The 24,723-nt window shown below is 60.1% G+C and overlaps 1 protein-coding gene across 13 annotated transcripts in view; it reads left to right on the top strand.

The window, feature by feature from the left end:
- Window positions 1-24,723, top strand: part of NFIC (nuclear factor I C) — a 117,694-nt gene that overhangs the window by 31,302 nt on the left and 61,669 nt on the right. For 4 of the 13 annotated variants that reach the window (XM_032628542.1, XM_032628535.1, XM_032628540.1 and 1 more), the window contains exons 1-2: window positions 4,041-4,172; window positions 19,957-20,488. In XM_032628542.1, the coding sequence (XP_032484433.1) occupies window positions 4,170-4,172; window positions 19,957-20,488 (535 nt within the window). In that variant the 5' untranslated portion in view covers window positions 4,041-4,169. Of the gene's footprint in view, window positions 1-3,033; window positions 3,217-4,040; window positions 4,173-5,800; window positions 6,174-10,423; window positions 10,586-19,956; window positions 20,489-24,723 lie in introns of those variants that run through there. The other 9 variants (XM_032628543.1, XM_032628534.1, XM_032628541.1 and 6 more) reach the window with 6 other exon arrangements.

The raw sequence follows: 24,723 nt of genomic DNA, 5'->3' as shown, positions 1-24,723 counted from the left end.
CTCCAGGTAGCGTTGCTAAGTCTATCCTTACTGTTCGCCTGTGGCTGAGAACACCACTGTGGCTGCTGATTAACATGCCACTGGATGAATTTCCCACAATGCACTTCTCCATTCTCTCAGCAATGAGCACAATTGGGTTGTTTCTGGGTGCCCGCCTTCTTCACAGTGCAGTAATGATGATTTTGTGGCATGTTTCCTGGGGCAAAAAGCCAGGGTTTCTTGTGGATATGTATCTGGGCGAGGAAAGGCTATGTTATGTGGCACACGAATGTTCAGTGCTGTCATTAATATCAGGCTGTTTTCCAAAGTGGTTGCAGTGTGGAAGAGCCCTGTGTACCCACAGCCTCTCCATCATTTGGTATTGTTGGACGTTTTCAATTTGGGGCAATGATAACAGGGCCTTGATGTGGCTTTGTCATGCATTTCCTTGATCCTTAAAGAGGTTGGACATCTCTTCACGCACTTCTTGGTCACCCATGTTTCATTGTTTGCGTGCTTTTTGCACACTTTCTCTTGGGGTAGCTGCCTTTTTCATACTGAAACTTCTTTTTTTTTAATTTATTTTTATTTATTTATTTATGGCTGTGTTGGGTCTTCGTTTCTGTGCGAGGGCTTTCTCTAGTTGCGGCGAGCGGGGGCCATTCTTCATCGCGGTGCGCGGGCCTCTCACTGTCACGGCCTCTCTTGTTGCGGAGCACAAGCTCCAGACGCGCAGGCTCAGCACTTGTGGCTCACGGGCCCAGTTGCTCTGCAGCATGTGGGATCTTCCCGGACCAGGGCTCGAACCTGTGTCCCCTGCATTGGCAGGCAGATTCCCAACCACTGCGCCACCAAGGGAAGTCCTGAAACTTCTTTTTAAAGGATTGTATCATCCCATCAGAAGGCTATACCATTATTTATAGCATGCATTCTCAGCAGGGACAAAAATAAGTCCTGGGGGGGGTGGAAAAAAACCTTACTCTTTTAATGTACAAAACGCAGATATACATTCAGTATATAAACAAATATTCAGTATATCTGGGTATTAACATTTCATAAGGGGTGATTAGGAAAGCAATGTCTAAAACAAGTCGGGGGGATAATGAAAAAAAGGCTGAGAAACACTGATTTATAGCAATTGTCACAAGTCTATGGCGACGAGGGGCATACATACCTTTTCCCAAGTTCAGGATAGACTCCTGGAAATTGGACCATAAGGTTTGAACTTGGCTTAGGCCTCTGCCATGCCTGCCAAACTGCCTTCCCAGTTCATATGCACATTTACCTCCAGGCAATTTAGGAAAATGCCTGTCTTACCACATCCTCACCAGCACTGGGTTTTATCAACTTAGAAATCTTTACTGATTTTGATGGGTGCCAAAGCATGGTAGGTTCTCATTGTTCATTATCCTTTCTTTGGTCTATGTAAGCCTGGACATTTTTTATGTGCTTACTAATCAGTCTGTCTTTGGGGAATGTTCTAGGGTGGAAGAAATGTAAGCCAACACATCTGGAAGAAAGGGGATCTTTTATATACAGTGGCAGTAACTTAGCAGAGTTGTGTCCTATAGTTATACAGAAAGCAGAACTTGTAAGTGATGAACTTGGATATTTAGCAGAGGGGACTTTCCAAGTCAAGTGTCGAAGGTGCAGCCCCGTTTCTTCTCGCTGCTTATAGCAAAATGTGAGAGGAAAGAGATAGATAGATAGAGGGAAGAACTGTTAAGCAAAAAGGAACCAGGACTTGGTAATTTGGGAGATTCTCGCAAAAGAAGCCAAAATCAGGAGATGCACTGTCAGGAAAGTGTCCTCCGGACCATCAGTCATCACTTACCGACTGGGTAAAATTGGGCAAGAGTCTAAACCAATCTGAGCCTCAGTTTCCTCATCTGTGAAATGGGGATACAAAGGTAATAGCAATCAACTACGTGCCAATAAAAATTAAAAAAAAAAAAAGGTAATAGCACCACCCACCTCATGGGGCTGCTATGAGGGTAAATGCATAGCCTCGTGTAAAGCACTTAACTCTATGCCTGCAGGCCCAGGGGTGGCCTTGTGGGGAAAATGATGGTTGGGGGACAGCTTCTGTGCCCCTACTACTGCCATCTGGACCCGAATCCCTGCCTGGCTGACATCAGTCCACCCCCGCTCCTCGCCTCTTCTCCCAGGTACCTAATTCCCTGAGGTAGGGGAGGAGCTGAGGGTTCAAGCTGGGGATTAACAGAGGCAGATTAGAGTCGAGCTGAGAGCAGGGGGTCTCTATCCTCTTGACCCTTTCTTCTCCGGAGCCAGAGCCGGTGTATCCACCCTGGCTCCTTTTGGCTTCAGGTTTGTGAGAGGGGAGGCCACCTCCAGAACCTCACCCCCTCACCTGCAAAGCACCCTGGAAGAGCCGTTAGGATTGGGACCCTTGGGCTTCTGACGTGCTGGTTGAGGAGCTCCCCCTCTCTGGGCCTCACTTTTCTCTTCTTAAAAATGGGGAAAGGAATGTGCAGATGAAGCCGGAAAACGCTCCCTGGACGCCTGAGATATTGGCTACATACTGAACACCTACTATGTAGGCAGAGCTGCTGTTAACCACCGTTTGCCTGAGATTTTCCGGCCCCCGGGGTGCCCAACAACGCACAGAATTAACTTCCAGAAGACCCCAGAGTCAGCCATGGCTCCAGAAGGGCGGGCCAGGGCCTGATTCTGTTCCCGGGGTGCTGCCTGCCCCCGCCCGAAACCCTGGCGTCCTCCCTGGGGAAGCTGAGAACCACCTCCCCAAAGGGGTCCCTGAATACTGGAGCCCCAGTTGGGGGGAAGTGAGGTCGCAGGCAGGGGGAAACCCAGACAGAAGGACGGCAGCAGAACCTCCTCCACCCCACCAGGTCGCGGCAAGCCCCCCTCCCGTCGTCCCCCAGTTGCGCCAGACGCAGAGCCTGAGAGGGGGCGGGGAGAAGGGGGCGGTGCCTACTCTGCGGCTGCCGGGGGAGGGGGGACTGCGGGAGAGCGCGTGGTGGGGGGCGGGGGCGCTGCGGCACTGCTTCCCAGCCCGCAGCAGCCAGCGCAGCAGGGGCGGGGGCGCTGACCCTCCACGGCCCGGCCCCTCCCCCCGCTGCGGAGGCTTCTCCCTTAATCTCGACCCGGGGAGGGGGCGCCCGCCTCCCCCCACACCTACCGAGCCGCCGCGCGCGCTCCCCGCCCCCCGCCCCGCCTGGAGCCCCTGCGGGACCCCAGGGAACCCCTGCCCCCAAGGTCTGTCACCCTCAGTGTCCTAGTCTCTGTCTGTGTCCCCATCTGTCCCGTCTCCCCGCTGTGCGTGTTTGTATCTGTGTATCCGGGACACCTGCACTCAGGGGCAAGGGTGGCTGCTGCAATGGCCTGGGGGAGGGGTCCTTGGGGGGGGGGGTCGGCGTGTGGCTCAGTCCGCGGTCTGAAATGTCTTTCTACGATTGTCAATCTGTGTGCTTGTCTGAGTGACACCCTGCTGGCTGTGAGTCTGTGTATGTGACAGCGTGGAGGCTGTGGGTGTCTGGGTGACACCCCAAAGGCTGTGAGCATGTGGGTCCCCGTGTGTCTGTCTGGGTGACACCGCAGGTTGTGAGTGTGAGTCTGTTCGTGGCATCCTGCAGGAGGTGTGCGTCCAAGAACTGCATCGGCTGTGAGCGTGGGCCCCGGTGTATCTAGGTGACACCCGCAGACTGTGTGTGCCTGTAACACGCCGCAGGCGCGTCGGTGTGTGTTCTGTGTCGGTGTCGGAGTCGAGGAGGCCCGGGCCGCGAGTGTCCCCAGCTGTCTGCGTGTGTGTGTGTGTGTGTGTGTGTGTGAGCGCGCGCACGCCGTGAAGGTGGATCCGCTCCCTCCGCAGCGAGCCCGACCCGGGCCCCACGACCCGCCGCCGCGGCCGTTCGCCTGGCCTCCCCTCGCGCGGGCCCGGCCGGGGATGGAGCCGCAGCCAGAGCCGCCAGAGCCGGGGCCGGGTCGCGGAGCGGCCTGAGGCGCGGGCGGCGCGCGGGACCGGGGGGAGGGCGGGCCGAGGGGAGGGTCCTGGGCCGGGGGGGCGGGCACGGCGCGCCCCCTCCCTCGCGCGCTCGCTCCCTCCCCCGCGCGCCCTCCCTCACCGCCTCCTCCCGCCGCCTCCGGCCCCCCCTCGCCGGGGACCGAGCGCGCTCGCTCCGGCGCCGGCCTCGCCTCCTCGCAGCAGCGCCATGGTACGTCGCCGCCCCCACTTTCGTTTTCGCCCGGGGAGTTTTTGGGGTGGTGCGTGGGCTCCGGGCGAAAGTTGAGAGGTCTGGGGGGGCAGGGGGCGGGGGCCGCCCGGGGGAGGGGCTCGATGCGGGGACCCCCCACACACCCGCCGCCCCGGGACCCCCGCCCGCCAACCCAACACCCCCGCGGCTGGGGGCGGAGCTGGCGCGCGGGGCGCAGCGGGGGACCCCAAGTGGGGGGCCTCTCTCGGGCACCAAGGAGTTGGAGGGGAGGGCGGGGCTCCCGGGAGAGGGTCCCCCACAGGCCAGGCCTCCGCCCCCTCCCTGGCCCGGCGGGAGAAGGTAGGCGGGAGGGCGCGGCTCCGGGCGCAAGACCCCCAAGCGCGCAGCCGGCTGGGAAGCCGGGCCCAGGGAGGGGGCGCCCAATGGGGCCGTGCGGGGCGGGGGTCGCGGCGGCCCCCGCGGGCTGCCCCGGCCCGGGCGAGCGCGGCGCGCCAGCTAGCGGAAAATGGCCGCTGCGGAGAGGGGCGGAGAGCGCGCAGCGGCCGCCGCCGGGCGCCTTGAACTTGGAGCCGGGAGGGCGGCCGCTCTCGGCGCCGCGCAGGGGCAGCCACCCGGCCGGCCCTAGCGCCGCCTGAGCCCCGCCCCTCGGCCGACCCCAGCCCCGCCGCGGTCCCAGCCGGGAGGGGTCACCGGGTCTACGCCGGGCGCGCCCCAGGCCCGCGAGCGCCGGTAGCTGCACTTGAGGGTTCCGGTGTCCGGTCCGCCGGTGTCAGTGGCATCTTCACTCGAGGGGTGCGTTTGGAGGCCCCTGTGCTCTCAAACGAGTCAGCACGGGAATCCGGGGGTGCATTCGCGGGTCTGTGCAGCTAGGTGGTCCCACGCCTGTCTGTGGGTCCGTGGGTCCCCGGGCGTGGGGTCCTCTCCTTTATGTATCTGTGTGTCTGCACATCCACGTGGCTGTGTGTGTGTGTGTTGTGTTGCGTGTTGTTAGAGCATTGTGCGGCTATGGGACAGTGTGTGTGTGTGTGTGTGTGTGTGTGTGTGTGTGTGTGTGTGTGTGTGTTAGGGTAACTGGGCGACTGTGCCACGGGTCCCCGTGGGGCGGTGTTGTGAAGCCGTGTGGCTGAGTTGGATGTCCCGGGGGACGTGATGTCCCTGGATGACCATGGGGGTGTCCACGTATGAGTGTGTGGAGGTTAGGGGATTGCCAGTGAGTGGGGAACTGTGTCGCGTGGCTGCGTCTCAGGGGACACTTGGGTGTCGCTGTGTGCGTTTGACGCGCTGAGTGACTATTCCTGGGGATGGGTCTACACTCTCCCCCCCCCTCGCCCATTTCCTTTTCTCCTGTAACCCGGGCTGCCGGATGGGGAACGGGTGCTTCCTCCACCTCGCCAAAGCTCTGTCCTCTCCTCTCACTCCCTACCCCGTCCGCTCCAATTACCCCCGCCTCGGCGTCCCCTATCTGCACGGCCCCAGGTGGTCCCAGCTTGAGGTTCGGGCGCGAGGTGGCGCCGGGACGCGATCACTCGGCGCCGATGTCTCCCGCCAGGGGCTGCGCGTGCGCGTGGCCCAGAGGGGGGCGGGGCGGCGGGGGGGTCCCCCCTCCCCCCCAGAGGAGGTCTCGAGGGATGGATGGTTACCGAAGCGCGTGGGTTAAGTCTGGACCAGGGGGGTGGCCAAGGAGACCCCCTCGCCCGGATGGGCAGGGAGACGCGTCCCCAGCCCTACCTCCCAGCGCTTGCCCGGGACCGGGCCAGACCCCTGGCGGGCATACAGGGTTGTTTTCTCCCCTCCAGGGGAATCCCCGTCGCGCCCCCATCCCCACCCCAGGGCGCTTTATATAATTTTCTAAATATAAAAGCCCCAAGGCCAGGTGGGAGTCTCTGCTTTCAACTTTCAACCTGCATTCCCTTTTGGGGGGCTGTTTGGGAAGAGGAGAAAAGGGCTCCCACGTTGACACAGGGATGCATCCATACGCAACACTCAGGGATCCAAGCTCAGGTAAGATCACCCATCCTCACGCCCCGCCGTTCCCCGTGCTCACCCTGCCCTACACCCACTGCCAGTGCTCAGACGCAGCGCTCCCCCACCCCACGCCCGGGCACTGCCCTCCACCACACTGGCCTCCATCCCCACCTGTCACCTGGTGCACAGTCAGCAGCACACGCTCCTGACACGCTCTTACAGCTATCTGTTCACAGCCACACGTGTACAGAATTCTGCCCCCACACAGGTGCACACACAGCCACACACAGAGGCACGCAGACACTCGTAAACAGGCACCTGCGTTTGTGGGAGGGGGAGGAGCCAAGCCCATCGCGCCCTCCCCCCACCTCCACGTCCGAGCCAGGTCCCTGCAGGATCTGGAGAGCAAAGACCCCAGCTGTGGGCGCATTTGCGGGGAGGACAACCATGAGGGGGGAGCAGGAATGCGGGTGCTGTGTGTCACCGGGTGTGTGTGTGTGTGTGTGCCAGTGTATAAATAGTGGGAGGGGTTCTGTCCATGGGTTCATGTGCTCGTAAGTGTATACTTGTGTTCTGGCGTGTGTGTGTTATTGTGGCTGGTTGCACATGTGTTGTGTTTGGGCTGTCCATGACCTCGTGTGGGTCTGTGTGTCTCTGTGTGAGTCTGCATGAGTCTGTGTGTGTCCCCTCGGGTCTGGGTGTCTGTATCTGCTGGAGTCTGTGTGACGTGTGAGAATCTGTGTGTCTCCGTGTGGTGTGTTTCTGCGTGTCTTTGTGTCTCTTCGTGGCATGTTGTGTGTGTGTGTCTCTGTGTTGTGCCTGTACCAGCCCATACGTCATACCCCGTTACTTCTCAAGGCAGAGGACCTTAACATCCCCTTTTGGAGGCTCAATTTCTCATCTGTAAAATGGGAACACACAGGATGCCCCACAAGGTTGCGGGAGGGGTGGCAATGTCAGCCGTGCTTTCACAGGTCCTGGCCCCCTGGCTGTGTCCTCTATTCGCTGGGTACGGCCGCTGTGGAGTTCCCTGGTGGTCTCAGGCTTTGATCATCCCTCCCTGAGCTGCTCTCACTTTTGAAAGTGCTGCTGTGAATTCCACTCACATGTTTTAAGTTTGCTTTTTAATAACATGAGCGACTCATGAACATCTAAAGAGGATGCAAAAGTACCCAGAGTAAAAATCAAACCTTCCTCATCACCCCCACCCCGCTGGGACCCCCTACTCCAGAAAAGCCCTATTTCATCCAGCTTTGTCTGAGCAACTCCACATGTAACAGATACACATTCTTATAAAGGATACACATATATTCTTATAAAGGATATATGTATATTCTTTTTTAAAAAATCCCAAATGAGATCTTGAGTCTACTTGCTGAGTCTACAGCAATGGTTCTTAACTGGGGTGGTTCTGTCCCAGGGGATACTGAGTAATGTCCGGGGACACCTGTGATTGTCACACTGGGGGGCTCCTGGCATCCAGGGGGTGGGGGCCAGGGATGCTGCTCCACCCCACAGTGCCCAAGACGGCCCCACCAGGGATGGTCCATAATGCTGAGGGGGGAGGAGTCCTGCACTGCAGCATGCTTTCCCCTGTGCGTTTCTTGGAGGCGTCTCCATGTGGGGGTCCCTTGTTCTTTTGTGGAGCTCCATAGTATTCCAGCCTGTGCCCCCCGGGTGGCACTGCTGAACTGGTCCCCACAGATGGACACGGTGGCTGGCTCCAAATTGTTGGCATTAGTGTTACAGGGTGACAGTCAACACCCTCATGCGTCCGTATCTGGGACAATCCCAGATACAGTCCGTATCTGAGCCTAAGAGTGAGTGATGGGGAGAGTACCTTTTTAAACTAAAATGAGCTAAACTGTGCGCCAAAGTGCCGGGAGCTAAATCATGCGGCCCCTTTCTGGGATGTTATACACACAGGTCCAATCCAGCAATTGCTTTGTTTAGAAAACACTAGGTGCGGTCCAAACACTGGCTGGTTTACCCACAACAGCCCAGAGGGGTAGAAACTATTACCGTCCCATTTCACAGAGCGGGAAGCTGAGGCACAGGGAGTTTTAGCTACTGGAGGGAGAAGACATAGACCCAGGCTGCAACCCTGCACTGCAACTGGCCTGCTTCGGACCTACTGTGTACACTGTAGGGACCACTCCTGCTAAACTGGATGATATATATATATATATATATATATATATATATATATGTAACGCTTCACTGATGTTTGTGAACTGGCACCTGCCACCACTAATATAGTAACTCAGTCTTCCCACACGTTATCTTAAGGATTCCCATCTGCCCAGACTTCCAAAATGCGAGATGCGTCTATTGTTGCCATTTTACAGATGTGGAAACTGAGGTTCAGAGAGAGAGAGAGAGAGAAAGAGCGAGAGAGTCTGTGGTCTCCAAACTGTGCCTTCCAGAGTAACCTAAACTGCCTTGGGAAGGCTGCCCGTCGGGCAGGCGTGGGGGCAGTCTGGGGGTCACTGCCACCTGGGAGAATGCTCCGAAGCCAACGTGTACTTGGAAATGTCTGTGAATTGGGGATTCTGCCCTCCAGGTGTTCATGGCGTCTTTTTAAATAATAAAATATTGCTTTATGTTACGTCGGCATTTGGATTCCCAGACACCTGCCTCTCCCTTTCTTTCTGGGGTTTAAATGCCCCCCGTGGCTGCACAGTGGGTTTTTTTAAAAAACCATTTGTGAAGTGCTATCTGAATGACCGTCACCCACGTGCAGGGGGGAGCCGGCGGGACGGAGGGCATATGTGTCCTGGATGAATCCTGCTCACTTCTGGTCCAGCTCCAGGGCCCCAGGTCAGTAGCATCCGTTCCTGGGGCGTCAGTTTCCTCCCCTGTAACACGGGGAGAATAACAGAGTTGCTGGCGTCTTCCATGCCCCTGGGCATGGGGCAGCTGCCCGAAGTTGGCGAGAGGTTATCATTTGTACTTGGGACACACGGGGCAAAATGACCAAGCTTTCTAAGAATGTCTCTGTGCATATTTGACGGAAGGTCAAGGCGCTGCTAAGTGCCAGTATTCTTATGCTGATCAACCGCATGGGGTGGGCACTGTTCGTCCACTTCACAGGGGAGGACACCAATGGGGGAGCATGCTGGTCTGCTAGGTGGCCCGAGGCCTCTGAGCGAGCCTGGGAGGATTCTTGGAGTGAACTGGGGGAGGGGTGAGGCTAGTTGTCAGCGGCAGGTCTTTGCCCATCTATTCCAGAGGGAGAACAACCAAGCTCGCAGAGTGTGGGCCCTGGGGCCAGGTAGCCGGGCTCCAAGCCACTCCGCATGCCTCAGTTTCTGGATCCATGAAATGGGCACACTGCGGGGGTGGGCAGTAGGAATTACCAGACACTCGGGAAGAGGCTGCGAGGTTTTATCTGGCCAGCCTGAGGTACTGCCTGGACACCTTACTCCTGGGGTACGGGGGCGACATATGGGGGAGGCCGAAGCCTCCCCCCCAACTCCCAGTTCCCCTTTGATGCTGGCTGAGGAGGAGACAGCAGATTTCTGGAGGCTCCCCTGTTGGTTGAGGCCCTTCTGGCCACGGAAGGGCAGTTGTAGCCAAGCTCCTCTGCTTGGGAACTGCAGCCCCTGTCTGGCTCTCGGGAGGAGCAGGGGGAGAGGATGCCGTGGGACCCCTTCTCCCGCCAAGCACCCCGGGTTGTACATCTTTAAGGGGAAAGAGGCGCGCTCGCGCGGGCCTCTGCACACGTCACTTCTTCGTTCTTTCCCAACCCCCCCACCCCCACCCCGCTCCTTTCTCCAACTTCCCGGCTCGCTCGGGGCGGGTTGGGGGGGGGTGTCTTCAGAGTCCACCTATGGACCCCAAATGTCCTGCAGCAACCCACCCCCTGCCCACTCGACTCGGGCTGGCGGTCCAGGGGGACCCGCTGTGGTCGGGGTGTGCGTGGGCCCGTGGGTCCCCGTCCGGTGGCCCGGCCCAGGGCGGCTGGAAATTCGTAATAATAAGCAACGATGGGGGTTCAGGAGGCATGGAGAGGGGGAGCGGCTTTCGTTCCTCGCTCGCGCTCTTTTTTCCCTCGTTTCTTTGAAAGTTGGATGTTGAGAAGTGGGAGGTTCGGGGTGGGAGGGGAGAGAAATTGGGGGAGGGAGATAGGAGGTTGCCAGAGGGAGGAGAGACAGAGACGCAGAGAGAGACAGAGACAGAGGAGGAGGTGGGGGGGGACAGGAAAGGAGAGAGAGACAGAGAGAGGGAGAGAGAGAGAGGGAGTCGGGCGCAGGAGGGAGGGAGAGCGCGGGAGGGAGGAGGGAGGGAGACCGAGGGAGGAGGCGGCGAGGAGCGCGCCGGCCGCGGCCGCGGGGGGGGGGGGGGGTTTGGAAAAATGACTCAGTAAGTTCAGCGCGCCCGCTCCGGCCGGCCCTGCGCCTCCCGCCGCGCCCGGGATGTATTCGTCCCCGCTCTGCCTGACCCAGGTACGCCCCCCGCCCGGCCCCCGGCCCGCGCCCCACTGTGCCCCGGCCCCGCGTCCCCCGCAGCCCGGCCCCGGAGTTTGGAAGCCCGAGGAGGCGGGACGAAAAAGGCGCGCGTCCCTCCCGCCGGCCGGGGTCCGGTGGGGGATTGGGCTGGGCCGGGGACACCTCCCCCCCACCCGGGACCCTCACCGGGGACTCCCGCCCCGCCCCCCGCGACCTCTCCCCCGGGCTCGCCCTACAGCCTCGCCCTCCCCGGACGCAGGACGCGCTCCCCCACCCCAGCCAGGAAGGTCGGGGGGCGCCCGGGAGAAGGCCAAAGGTGGGGCTCTGCGCGAGCCCCAGGCCTCGACCCAGGCCTGCCCCTAGGAGGAATCGAGGGAGTCCTGGTTGGACCCTGGTTGCCCGGGGACTCTTGACACGAGGACCCCTCTGATGCGTTCCCCGGACCACCCCCCCCCGACGCTTGTGCGCCGCCACCCAGGCCCTGGACAGCCTTTCCCCCCATTATTGGCCCACGTGTGCGCGGAGGGGGAGGGGGCCCGCAAAGTTGGAGGCGCCAGCAGTGGGGGGAGGGGGGCCCCGACGTCCCGGCTCGGTCTCCCTCTCACCCCCTCCCCCCGTCCCTCAACCCCATCCCCATATTTTCGCCGCATCGATTGTGAGTTATTGAGCCGCCGCCGCCGGGAAGAGCCGGGAGGCCTGGCGTTCCGGGGTCTGGTCCGGGCACTGCGGCGCTGCGGACGCCCTCGCCAGCCCGGCACCTGCCCCTGCCCCCGCCCGCTGCCTCTCACCCCTGGCCGAGCTCCCAGACTGCCCGGGGCTCGGCCCTTGTGCAATGACCCAGGGGATGTGCGGGAAGGGGGCGACTGCCCCTGTCCCGGGTCGCCCCTGGGGGACCCCTTCCCTCCCCCAGCTCCATGGCGGGGGGGGGGGGGGCACCCTCCCAGGTCTACTGGTTCCACCCTCCAGCTCTGCCCCCACCCCGGGTCTCTGTGTGTCCTTAGGCCATTGGGGTCCCGGCTTCAGTTTCCCCTGAAGTGACTCGGAGCTAAGGCAGGTTTCGGAGAGGGGCAGTGTGGCCTCCAAGCTGTGAAGTGTGGGGCACAGGGAGGTGGGAGTCAAGCCGGTGGCTGAGTGTCCTGAGGACCACGGTACAGAGAACACGTGGATGCCAGTCTCCAATGGGGGTCCCCCATTCATGATCCGAGGGTGCCCCTCACTCATGGCAGGTTCCCTCTCACCCGCCCCCTCCAGCTCCTCCAGTTTCTGGCTCCCCATGGGGGAATGTAAGGGCTGGTGCTTAGGGGGTCTCAGGGCCTGTCCTACCCATCAACCCCGGGGTGACCTTGGGCACGTCCCTGCCCCTCTCCAGACCTTCCTTCCCCTCCAGAGCAACTTTGGGGGTCCCCCGACGCAGTCATCACTGGCCCTCCTCTGCCTCTTGTCGCCCGAAGCTCCCCAAGGGCCACGAGGGTCCTAGTCAGGGTTGCCCGGTGACCTTGGGCCTCCCAGTCTCTGGGCTTAGGGGGTGGCCTGGGTGGCCCCGGGGTGCCCCCGCCTCCTCCACCCTTTCCTCGTGCTCGCTCCTGGAGCCGCCCAAGGGGGCTGAGCCCAGGGAGGCTATTCCAGGCGAGGAGGTTGGACGGCAGCCTATTGTCACTGGGCCCTGGAATTCCCCCATTAGGACTCCTCGGGCTCCGTCCACGTTGCCCAGAGTGGGTGGCAGTGAGAACCAGAGCTGGTGTTGCGCTCCCCGGGCCTGGCTTTCCCTGGGGCGCAGGGCAAGGGTCAGCCAGGCGGGCTCTTGGTGGAAACGTGACAATAAAAAATACCTGAGGTTGCTGTGTGCAAGGGACAGGGCGACCGGGAGACAGAGACAGGCAGAGAGAGGACCAGGGAGCTCCCAGGCTAGGATGGGGATGGGGTGGCCCAAGCGCAGGGGGCTCCTCCTCCTCTGCTTTTTCTCCCATGGGTGCCCCCACCCTGGAGGGGAACCCAGGTCCCCCTCCCAGGACTCCTTCAGTGTAATCCTCGCAGCTGTTTGCAGGCCCAGCCTGGTCTGTGGTCTCCAGCTGGGGAACCCGGAAGGACCCAGACTACCCATGCAGGACCCCCACTCCTGGCTATCTCATCGCGCCCTACCCATTCCTCTCTGTCTGCGTCTCTCCCTCTCCTTGTCTCGCTCCCTCTCCATCTCTGGCTCTCCCTGTCTCTCCATCTCTGGGCCTCCGTCTCCCCCCTTGACTAATTTTACAACCTGAGCCCATCCTAAAATAGCTCCCTTTTAGCCGATCCGACCCGGACCCTGAGCCGAGACCGGCTCGGGGCGTGTGAAGGGGGGGCGGGCAGGTGGGCTGCTCCCGTGCCAGCCCGCCCTGTGCCCCCGGGGTCCTGCCCACTGAGGGGGTGGCAGCCGCGGCCCGGGTGGCCCTGGAGGATTCTGGGAGCCCCGTCCCTGTTTCAGTGGTGACTCAAGTGCTTTTCACTTTTACTCTGAAGAGGAACTGTGTGGGGCAGCCGTTACTTCCATAAATCCTGCCGCCGGGAAGGCCGGCCTCCCCGCGCTTGCCCCGCTCTGGGCCTCCCTCCCGCCCGCCTCCACCGCCACGTTAGTTATTCCGGGTTTGGGGCCAAATCCCTCTTGGCTGCAGTGCCCAGGATTCCCCGGGGCCGCAGGCTGGGCCTGGGCTGCAGCCACGGCGGTGCGGCTGCCAGGGCCCCCTTCCTCGTTCATTCATTCCTTCACATCATTGCCTTGCTGGGCAGCACTCTTTTTACCCCATTTCTCCAGTGGGGAGACTGAGGCTGCAAGAGGGTCCCCGACTTTGTCTTGATTGAATATCATAGATCTTCATTAAGCATCTCCTATGGGCCGGGTGTCTGTTGCGGGTTTGGGGGGGAAGGCACGAGGGGCCAGCCTGGTGTGGGTTCTGGGAGGCTCTGCTGTGATTGAGGGTCCCCCAGCACCTCAGGGCTGGGACAGGGGCCAAGACCAGAGAGGGCTAGGGCCTGCCCGGGGTGGCACAGCATGGCTGGTGGGGCTGGGGATTCGGGGCCACTGCCCACCTGGCTGTTTGGCCAGGCTGGGCAGGTGGGTGCTCCCTGTGGCCCCCCCCCACCTGTGGTCTGATGGCCTCTGATTGGCTCCTGTACTCACAAGCTCGCCCCACATCTCTCTCCCTCTTTCTGTCTCTCTCCGTGTCTGTGTCTCTCCCCCATCTTTTCTCTGCGGTGGAGGTGCCTCTGCGCGTCAGGGTCGGCGCCTTGTAAATCACGACGCTGGGATTCTGGCCGAGTCAGCGTTCTCTCCCTCCCTCTCTCCCTCCCTCTCTCTCTCTCTCTCTCTCTCTCTCTTTCTCTCTCTCTCCCCCTCTCCCCCTCTCCCTCTCCCTCTCTCTCTCTCCCTCTCTCCATATCTCTCTCTCTCCCTCTCTCCATCTCTCTCTCTCTCTCTCTCCCTCTCCCTCCCTCCCTCCCTCCCTCCCTCCCTCCCTCCAATATCTCTCTTCTTTCTCTCTCTCTCTCCAATGTCTCTTTCTTTGCCTGAACCTCCTACCTTCCTCACACCAAATGGACGGGACACGCCGAATGTCCTGGGACCTCCTGCCTCACGAAAGCACGTGTTCACAGCGACCCGCGCGCGTACACTGCCCCCTCACCTGGGTGTGTGTAGACCCTCGGCACGTAGTGCCTGCAGGCCACGCTCCCACACGCGTGAGCGTGCAGATGTGCACACGTACGTGCCCTGATGGGTCACCGGGCAGAGACCCAGGGCGGCCTTGCATCTGCATGCAGATCTCGCCCAGGTGGCTGTGTGTCTCTGGGCAGGTGATCTAGCCCTTCTTCAGATGTTTCACCCTTAGCACAGGGCCTGGTATACAGTAGGTGCCAAATAAGCTTGGCCGTGATTGTGGTTTCCTCTAAAGTAATAATTGTATTAAACATCCCATAGGCATTTTGCAACTTGCCCTCCTTTCCTTCTGTCGCTATCTGCTCAGCTTGGGCCGGGTGACAGGGACAGTGGTGACTCCCCCAAACCTTGAGCCCTGACCCCCCCAGCCAGGGTTTCTCTCTTGGTCTTTCCTCGCCGCCCGCCCAGCCCTGTCAAGGGTCTCCCTGAGTTTGGCCAGACCCACGTGGGTACCAGCATCCTTTGTCCGTCGGGGTGTGTGCATAGGGAACAGGCAAAGGGTGAGATTGCTCCATCGCTGATCTTCATGCTGAGGACGCAGCAGTGGATGAAACAGATCAAAGCCGTGCCCTCGAGGGGCTACAGTGTAGGTGAGGGGCTGTCAGGACCGTGCTGCCGCTTTGGCACGTGACCCAGGGCTGAGCTGGGAAGCGGGCCACACGGGATTCAGAGAGAGCAGGTGGGGTGCAGAACGGGCGTTGCTGGGAAGTCCCGAGGATGGGGCCAGACCCTGTACTCAGGGAGCTGGCAAGTGGGGCCAGGGAGTCAGGAGGCACCCAGGTCCAAATCCCAGCGCAGCTCCTTCCTTGTCTGCGTGACTTTGGGCCGGTGGCTTCAGTGCTCAGTGCCTCAGTCTCTCCCTCTGGGCAGTGGGCACAACAGTTGTTCCCATTTCGTAGAGTTGACAGTTCAGTACACGCTCCGCCTCGCTCCCTGTCTGTCTCCCCCACACCGTGGCCTTCTGGCTCAGCCCCCAGCATCCACCCAGGACACCACGGCACGGAGAGGGAAGTCAGGAGACCCAGGGCTCAGACTCGCTCGTCACTTTGGTGGGGACTTTCTACTCCCTGGACTTAGTTTACCCGAAGTCTTCCCAGGGGTCCTTACCTTCCTGCCCTCACCACCTCCACTTTCCCTATTGTTCACTCTGCCCCAGCCTCACCGGCCTCCTCGCTGTTCTCCCCAAACATCAGGCATGGTCCTGCCTCAGGACCTTTGCATGTACTGTGTTCTCCACCTGCAAAGCTCCTACCGTGGAGTGTCATCTTTTAGGTCTTTGTTCAAGTGTCCTCTCCTATGAGAGACCCTCGCTGACCACCCCCCCAGCTGAAAAAAAACAACCCCCTGCCCCCTCCTCAAACTCCTTTAAATTTCTCCAGAGCATTTTGTTCAACCTGGCATTTTATTCCATGTTTATTAGCTTGTTTAATGTCCATCCCTGCCCACGTCAGGATCTGGGTGAGGGCTGAGCGGAGGACACTGCTGGGTCCCCAGCATCATGCATGGAGCTGACACAAAGTACATACTCAGTAAATGTTTGTTGAACAACCAAATGAATCTCTCCTTCATTGGATAAGAGCTGTTCATAAGCTATGATGTTCTGAGCTTGAGGGGAGGAACCACTCTAGGTTAGGAACACTTACTCTGGCACCAGATGGGCCTGCGTTCGAATATGAGCTCTGCTGTTTGACATTTAACCTGGAGGAGGGGACATTGGAACCAGGGCTTTGAAGGGTGCATAGGGGTTTGAGATAAAAGCTTAGGGATGGATAAAAGATTCTCAGTAATGTTTGTTGAATCACTGAGTGAATGAAGGAGAGAGAATCCTTCGTGGAAAACTTTTGGTTTGGGAATTGGAGTTTCACGTCCTGGTTTGCTGCCCTGGACTCTCAGGATGGGAGGGCTACAGGGAGGCCCAGAGTGGGGCACAATCCAGTGCACAGTTGACCAGTCCATAGTGCCCAGCAGGGGCTTGGACCTCCCAGCTGCTGCTGTCCTCTTTTGCCAGGAAGTCCCAGCAGAGAGAGCAGGAAAGGCTGCCTGAAGGAAAGAACAGTGAAGACAGGGTTTTGAGGGATGTGTAGGAGTTCAGGAGGATTCTTGGCATCTAACTTGCCTTGGCCAAGTGGGGTTTCTGGGAAAGGCCTGGTCTTGCTGCCTCCCCTCCCCTTGCAGCTCTGATTACCAGGGCAATGGATAAGCCCCCCCACCAACCCCCAAAAGGGTGCAGTGTCCTTTTCTGCCCTTTGTACAGAATGAGAAACAGGCCCAAGGTGGAACAGTGATTTGTTCCTGGATCATACAGAAGGTGAAAATGGAGGCTGTTGTCACCCAAGCTCATTCCCTCAACAAGTCTGCCTGGCAGTGAGTGCCTCAGCCCTGGGCCTCAGGGTTGGGGGAGAGCAACTGAGCTGGACTCAGAGACCCCAAGTTGTGTGGTCCAGGCTGGGTCTGGGAGAACCCTGAGGAGAGCAGGAAAGGCTGCCTGAAGGAAGGAACACTGGAGAGAGGGCCTTGAGGGATGTCTAGGAGTTTGGGAGGATTCTTGGCATCTAGCTTGCCTTGGCTGTCTCCCTTGCCCTGTCAGCCAGTGAGGGCATATTGGGAAGTGCTTGGGGAAGAGGCATTGGTTGTCACAGGTCTTATGGGACAAAGAGAGTGACAGGCCTGCCTCTCACCTGGGTTGACCTCCCCAAGAGGATGTGGGAGGCTAGGGCAGCAGGTCCATGACCCAGTTACAGGCTGTTTGTCTTCCTCCAGGACCAGCTGGGGTCACCAGTGACGTGGGCTCCCGCCCCTGCCCGCCTCCCTGGCATCTTTCCCCAGAGAGGGCCCGGGGAGGAGGGGGTAGGGATAAGGCAGGGGCACAGGGGCTTGGAGAGGGGAGGAGCCAGAAGAGGAGAGGAGCTCAGAAAAGGGGGAGGGGGCTCAGAGACAAAGGGGTTCAAGGGGATGAAGAGTCTGGGCCCAAAACAATCGTAACAACAACATCAATAATGATAATGGCGTAATGCAGGCTTTTGAGAGCCGGGCAGGTAATGGGGTTCATCTGCTAGGAAGAGGTGGCAACCCATTCAAGAAGGCCTGCTGGCTGACACTCCAGCTGCCCCTTCCTAGCTACCTCTTATTACCGCCCCAATAAGCTCCAGGCCTCGGGTGGCATCCACAGCCATTGCCCAGGCCTCCTGCCACCCTGGCGTCCCCTCCACAAGGGACAGTGTCCTGTGCCTCCAGCTTCTCTGGCCAGACGACCTGGGCTCTGGTCCCGGCTCTGCTGACCGGCTGTGTGACCCTGGGCGAATCGCTCCCCACCCCTGGGGCTGGCATGTCAAGTGACATGGTGACACAGAAAAAGCACCTCTGAGGTTGGATAGGACCTGACAGGGGACTGGCCCCCTCTATCCTCCCTCTGCCTCAGCAGGTCAGCTGGGGTGGGGACGGGATGGGGGAGTGGCGGAAAAGGGCCCCGTGGTCTGGTCCCCACCACAGCTGTTACTGTGACTTACACGTTGGGGGCCGGTGGCATGGGGGAGCTGGGCTGGCACAAACGGAGCCCCGTTCTGCCCCACCCCGCGAGGGCAGGAGGCTATTTTCAGAGCCTCAGTAATAGAGGAGATCTGAGGTCATCCCCCAGCCCCAGCACCCCATGGCCAGAGGTGGCCCAGGGGAAATGGAGCTCAGGGCAGGGAGGGGCGCTGGGTGGGCGGTACCGTGTGCATCCAGGCCTGGAGGTGGGAGCAAGCCTGTCCCATCCATTTAGAAAAACCAATTCGTGGCCCAGAGCAGCGGTTTCCCTGTCTCCCCGAGAGACCCCGGCCTCACGGAGAGCAAGCTGCTCTGAGAAAGGGGCCGATGGGGTCCTGGGTTCTTGTCCTTATGCTGACTCTGAGACCCTCCAGGACCTTGGCCAGGTCTCTGCCCCTCTCTGAGCTTAGCTTCGCCATCACACAAAGCGTAGTGGAGCCTCGGGCCTTTTCCTGCCCCAGGGAGATTGTAAGCAACGGAAATAATCTTTACAGCAACAACAATGTCAATAATAATAATAATAATAGCATTACAGGCTTTTGAGAGCTGGGCAGATAATGAGATTCACATGCTAGGAAAAGACATCACTCCCATTCAAGAAGCCCAGCACAGCCCCCAGGCAAGAGCGGGGAGGGGGAACCGAAGTTTCTCTTCTCTGTCTTCTTTTCTCCTTGAATTTCTCATCCCTTGAGACTGAGAAACCAGGTCCTGGATGTTATGCAGACTGTTTCCCTTGCTGAAAAATGGCGAGAATGAGACAGCCCCATCCCACCCCTGTAGAAGGGGATGGGGGCCTCCCATGGCCCCACGTTATTCTCTGAGGGGCCAGATGGCGGCTGCCGTTGTTTCCGTGGGGAAGTCAGATGGATGTGGGTTCCTGTCTCAGCTCTGCCCCTCGTGATTGGGTCCCCTCTTGGGGTCTGTTTCTTCATCCATAAAATGGGTGTTGTGGCCACCCAGCAGCACCATTCGGGCAGAGGGAGGGGGATGTTGAAGTCACAGCTCTGGCCAGGTCGCTGAGCCTCCCGGGCCTCGGTTTTTCCATCTGTGGAATAGGTCTATGGGGGACAGGGTAGGGTGAACTGGCCCCCAGGGGCCTCTCTCTCCAGGCTGAGCTCCCCTTTCTCTGGTGCATTCTGCTCTCTTGCCTCCTTGGGCCTCAGCTTTCCCCACCCCTATAATGGATCTATGCAGGAACCACCCCCTCTATGCAGGAACCGCGCCCCCCGCCCCTTCCATCAGCCCCTGACATCCAGGTGGCCCATCTTGGCCTGTGGACCTCAGCCAGTCCTGCCTGTACATCTGGGCTGTAGGAATGATGTCTTGTCCTCATTTTTTTCATCACTGCCAAGAGCCGGTTGAGGCAGCCCTTGGACCCCTGTCTGGTGTCAGCTTCCTCCGCTGAGCAGTAGGTCTGACAGACAAGCCCCAAATGACCCTCTGAGCCTGGTTGCTCCTGGAATCGTGAGCATCCAGTGTGTGCTCAGCCCCGCTCTGGACATTTGAGTTCACACTCTAGTTCAGTGGTTTGCAAACTATAGTCACAGGGCCCAGTGCCCACCGTCTGTCTTTATAAATAAAGTTTTATTGGAACACCGCCATGCCCATCCCTTACATCTCCTCTGTGGCCAGTCTTGCACTACAGTGCAGAGTGGAGCAGTTGAAACAGACACGAAAATACTCACTATCCGGTTCTTTATGGTACTTTTAAAGTTTGCTGACCACAGTTCTAGAAGGCAGAGAATGGATCTGTGCCACCAGCATTCCACCATCCTCAGTTTTCCCCATCTGTACAAAGGGTCCCCATCAGCCTCCACCTGGGACCCCTAGCTTGTCCTGTCTGTACATTGGGGTTCAAGACAGTCCTCCATGAACAGCTGCCTTCATCTGTGCCTCCCACGTGGTCCAAGCCTCAGTTTCCCCATCTGGGCAATGGGTTCTCAAACGATCCAGTGAACCTCTGCTGGGTCCCCTCCTCTGGCCTCCACTTTTTTCCCCAGGACGTGGAGGGATCTGCAGCAGCCCCCTGCACACCTCTGCCTGGCCCTCCTTCTAGCGGGTCTGCCTGGGGCCCCTGCGGCCTCATTCTTACGGGCGGGGCAGTGGGTCCACGGCCCCCAGCACCTCCTGACCTCTGGTCTTTACCGCCCCGCAGGATGAGTTCCACCCGTTCATCGAGGCGCTGTTGCCTCACGTGCGCGCCTTCGCCTACACCTGGTTCAACCTGCAGGCGCGGAAGCGCAAGTACTTCAAGAAGCACGAGAAGCGGATGTCGAAGGACGAGGAGCGCGCGGTGAAGGACGAGCTGCTGGGCGAGAAGGCCGAGGTCAAGCAGAAATGGGCGTCGCGGCTGCTGGCCAAGCTGCGCAAGGACATCCGGCCCGAGTGCCGCGAGGACTTCGTGCTGGCCATCACCGGCAAGAAGGCGCCGGGCTGCGTGCTCTCCAACCCCGACCAGAAGGGCAAGATGCGTCGCATCGACTGCCTGCGCCAGGCCGACAAGGTGTGGCGGCTGGACCTGGTCATGGTCATCCTCTTCAAGGGCATCCCGCTGGAGAGCACCGACGGCGAGCGCCTGGTCAAGGCGGCGCAGTGCGGCCACCCGGTGCTCTGCGTGCAGCCGCACCACATCGGCGTGGCAGTCAAGGAGCTCGACCTCTACCTGGCCTACTTCGTGCGCGAGCGAGGTGAGGCGGGGCTTGCGCGTGCACGCAGATCTGGAGGCCGAAAGGGGGTGCGTTGGAAGGTCGTCGAGGGGGGGAGGTGGGCGCACGCAAAGGTAGGAGCCAGGAGGCGGGCCTTAAAGTCCGAGGGCGGGGACAGTTGCAGTGGGAGGATCTGAGCCCTGTGAAGGGCCAAGGGGAAGAGGTATGGTTCAGGGAGAGTCTGGGGTCAGGGGCAGGTGCGTCCTGGGGCTGTGAAGGTAGAGGCAGGCCCTGACCTTGGGGGGGGTCAGGGGTCCAAGGGGGGTGGCACGTGTCAGGAGGTGAGACCCTGTCCCAGGAGGTGTGTTGGCAACAGGGGTGAGGATAGGCCAGTGACGGACGCGCGGGGGACAATCTTATCCCTCCTGGGAAAGCTGGAGGAGAGCTGGGGTTGCACTTTGTGACTGATGGTTGATCGACTCTCGGACTTCCCCCAGAGACCTGACAGGTCCCATATTTCGGCCGAGTGGGAAGCTGGGGCGCTGTGTGACTTTGGCTAGGTCACCAGTCTCTCTGGTCTCCAGCGGCCCCCACTCTGGCCCTTCGAGCTGGGTGTTTGCTGGCTCTGTGGTCAGATGGCCCACGTGGAGACTAGCAGGGTTTGCGAGGATGGGGAAATCCACGGCAGCTTCCCAGAGGAGGGGGCTCCACTGAGCTGAGCTCTGTAGAACGACTGGGCAGTGATGAGAGTGGGGATATCCCAGGAGGTCAGCCGCCTAAACAGAGATGTGGCGGTCAAGGGCAGGCCCTGGCTGGGAGGGCAGTGGGGTCTGTTGCCCCGCTGTTCCTGGTGGTGTAGCCAGTGGAGCCGTCAAATGGAGGGTATCAGCATCCTTACCTGGATTGGGCCTGGGGAGACTCGCCGAGATCGTGTGTGTGTGCGTGTGTGTGTGTGTGTGTGTGTGTGTGTGTAGCGCGTTGGACTCTGGCCTGCCACGTGGCGGGTGGCAGCCGTGACTGTCTTCATGCGGATGGAATCAGGTGTGCCCGGAGACCCTAACAGGCACATGTCCCATGCCCCACCGTGCCCACCCAGGCTGGTACACACGTGGGTGCGAGCCCGCACACACCCGGAGCTGCCTGAACGTGTCAGGTGGTGCACTCGGGTTGCAAACCCAGCCCTAAGCCCCCGTAGACCCCACGGGAGCCCGTGTGATCACAACCAGAAATGATGGCGGAAGGCTGGGGGAGGGGTGGTGAGAAGAGAGCGAACTCCGGGGCTGGACTGCCCAGATTCCGAACGCAGCCCTGCCATGTGGTGTGCTGGCTGTGTGACTTTGCCTCGGGCCCTGTCCTCTGCCTCAGTTTCCTCCTCTGTACAGTGGGGGTAACAACCATGCCAACTCTTAGCGATGCTGTGAGGATTCCATGAGGTCTCCTGGTCTCCACTGTGTGTGGGAGGGAGAGCTGGGGCAGATTTTCCCAGTCTTGACCTTGACCCCGTCTGCCCCTCCCCCGCCCCCACCAATTAGCACTAAACACAGGGGGCCAGAGGCAGAGGGACAGACTAGGTGACTGTTTGCTGCGGGCCGGATTGGGGGTGTGGGCAGGGGCAGCCTTGGGGGCTGCAGTGCCCATTACCATGCAGGTCCTGGTCTCTCTCACCACATCCATCCTCCTCCTCCACGCTGAGCTGATAAAATTTTGAAGCGAGTTTTCTGCCAGCGTCAGCACAAGCTCCGGGCGCCTCCCCTCCCCCATCGGCCCCCTCCCCCCCTCAGCTCAGCAGGCAGACCAGGCCTCCGGGCCTCCCCAGACACCTTCGCGTCCGACTGCCATGCCTTTGCTGGCCGGTCTGGTCAGCATCCTCACGTGAGGGCCGGGGAAGGTCAAGGCTGCTGTGCCTTCCCGTGCAGGCTCCATCATCCCAGGGGACCACTGCTGCTCAGACAGGTCCCAGCTGACCCAGCTTCAGCTGGCTGGGAGTGAGGGTCGGGCGTGAGGGCCGGGCCAGGAACCCACTCCCAGCTCAGCTGCCTGCCGAAGGGCCGGGTGATCCTAAACCAAGTCACTTAATCTCTCTGTGCCTGCTTTCTTTGATTTTAAAATGGGATGCTCAAAAATAGCTGGCCGGTAGGAATGTTGTGTTCTCGTGGTAAGTGTTCAACAAATAACCCCCATGCTGTCCTGAACGCAGGTACCAGGCACAGGGCTAGGGCTTTGTGGACCGTTGTTATCAACGTTATCATCCTCATTAGGATTATGATTTCCCACCTCCATGCCTTTGCCCATGCTGTTCCCTCTGTTTGGAATGCCTTTCCCGTCTGGAAGACTCCTACTTATCCTTCAAAACCCCAACTCCCAGCTCCACTTTCTCTCCATCAGGCATTTTTTTCTGAGGATTTAGCAATTCTTTTCCATTCTCATGGCAACCTTGCAAGGCAGGGATCATTGTACCCATTTTACAGATGAGGAAACCAAAACCCAAAGAAGATAACTGCCCGGCGCAAGGTCACACAGCTAGGAAAGGGCAGAGTTAGGGTTTGGACGTGGGCGGGTTCTGTTGCTGACACCCCTGCTAGCCTTCTACGCTCGGTGGCAGAAGGGGATGGAAGTAAATCACAGTGTAGGATGTGGGTATCCAGTCATCGTGGCTGGACCACCTCCGGGCTGGGTCTGTGTTCTAGGCTCCTACCAGCTAGGGCCTCCTCCGGGGTTCCCAGGCCGAGGCTGGCCCCCAGAACCCCCTGTTGAGCTTCAGCTCCCCAGCTTCCACCGCAGGACCCCTGTCTTCATCTGGGCCAGAGTTATGTCTGTCTTCTCAGCCAGGTAGTCATCTGACGTCAGAGACAACTGGTCACCTCCCTCCTCTCACCTGGTGGGTCCCAGGGCTGCAGGGGGTCCAGGCCAAGGCCAGAGTGCGGTGTCCACTCAAATCAGCCCTGCCAGGAGGCCATGGGATTGATGGGGAGTGGGGGAAATGGGCCTCAGTTGGCTTCTGGGGGCGGGTGTCACAGGGTGGATGGTGGGACAGGCACCCGCCATTCGGCTGAAAAGGAGGTACCACCTCTAGCGTCAGAAGCGGGGCCTTGGAGCTGAGAGAATGACAGTGAGAGGGAGAGACAGAGAGACCCAGAGACGTAGGGAGAGACAGAGAGACCCAGAGACGTGGGAAGACACAGAGAGACCCACAGACGCATCACACACTCGGCCCTTTCCTGTCCCAAGACAAGGGGACAAAGTCCAGCTCCCCCCACAGCCTCCGTCCTTATCTCTCCCAGGGGGTGTCAGGCAGACTGCTGGAGCCGCACCCCAAAGGGGAATCCCGGGCCTCCATCCTTGGGTTTATTTTGGAGGAGAGAAGGGTGGGGACGAGCCGTGAGGAGGTCCCTTTAGCGCTGGGGCTGCCAGGCTGATCAGAGCCCAGGGCACCGCCTGGGGCCGAACTTGGCAGCTTCAGGCATCCATCTGGCACCGTTGTGGACACAGGGGCCTGATTCCAGGGGTGGACTCCGTGTGTGCCCTGGGGGTGGGCTAGGGGACAGCTGGGGGGCCATGATGAGGGGGAGACGTGAGCTCCACCTTGGGACATTGGGGCTGCCCACTCAATGCGTGTACTTTACGGGGAGGGATGTGTGTAGTTAAGCAGGGCATGGGCAACCTGACAATTCTCAGTTACATTAATACAAACCTAATGACAGGGAGGGGTGTGGAGAGGGAGGGTGGGGCAGGCACTCTGGCCAGGGAGGGCCTGAAAGAAGTGAGGGAGCTGCAGAGGGATGTGAGTGAGAGTGTGCGGGGCAGTGGCGGAGGTGGGGGCGGCACAGTCAGTGCAAAGGCCCTGGGGCTGGAATGGCCCAGAGCGCAGGTGCTAGTTGGGGAGGTGAGGCCCTGTGCCTGGTGTCGGGGAGGCCGGGAGCGGGTGAGCCGGCTGTCCTCTCTCCTGCCTCCCATTTGAGAAGGAGTCTGGAGAAAGCAGGGCCCAGAGAGGGAAGCCGCCTGCCCAGCCCCGAAGCCCAGCCAGGCCTCCCCGCCCCCTCTGGCGGCCTGAGAAACCTGAGGCGCGGGCGGGCACCGTGCCAGGGCGGGAGGGGGAGGGGCTGCCAGGCCCGCCCGCTCCGGCAGCTGCCAGCCCGCCCCGAGCCCCGCCAGCCCAGATGGTGCCCATCTGCTGACGCTGCCGTGGGCTGGCCTCCCGTTCCCGCCTCCTGTTCCCGCCTTGTTCGGTGCCAACCTCCCGGAAGGGCGCTGTGGGCAGGGGCTGGCTTGGGAAGCTT

This window comes from Phocoena sinus, chromosome 3 (genome assembly GCF_008692025.1).
Source record: "Phocoena sinus isolate mPhoSin1 chromosome 3, mPhoSin1.pri, whole genome shotgun sequence".
NCBI lineage: Eukaryota > Metazoa > Chordata > Mammalia > Artiodactyla > Phocoenidae > Phocoena > Phocoena sinus.
Note: the sequence above shows the minus strand (reverse complement) of the source record. Positions and strands in the feature narration are given on the sequence as shown.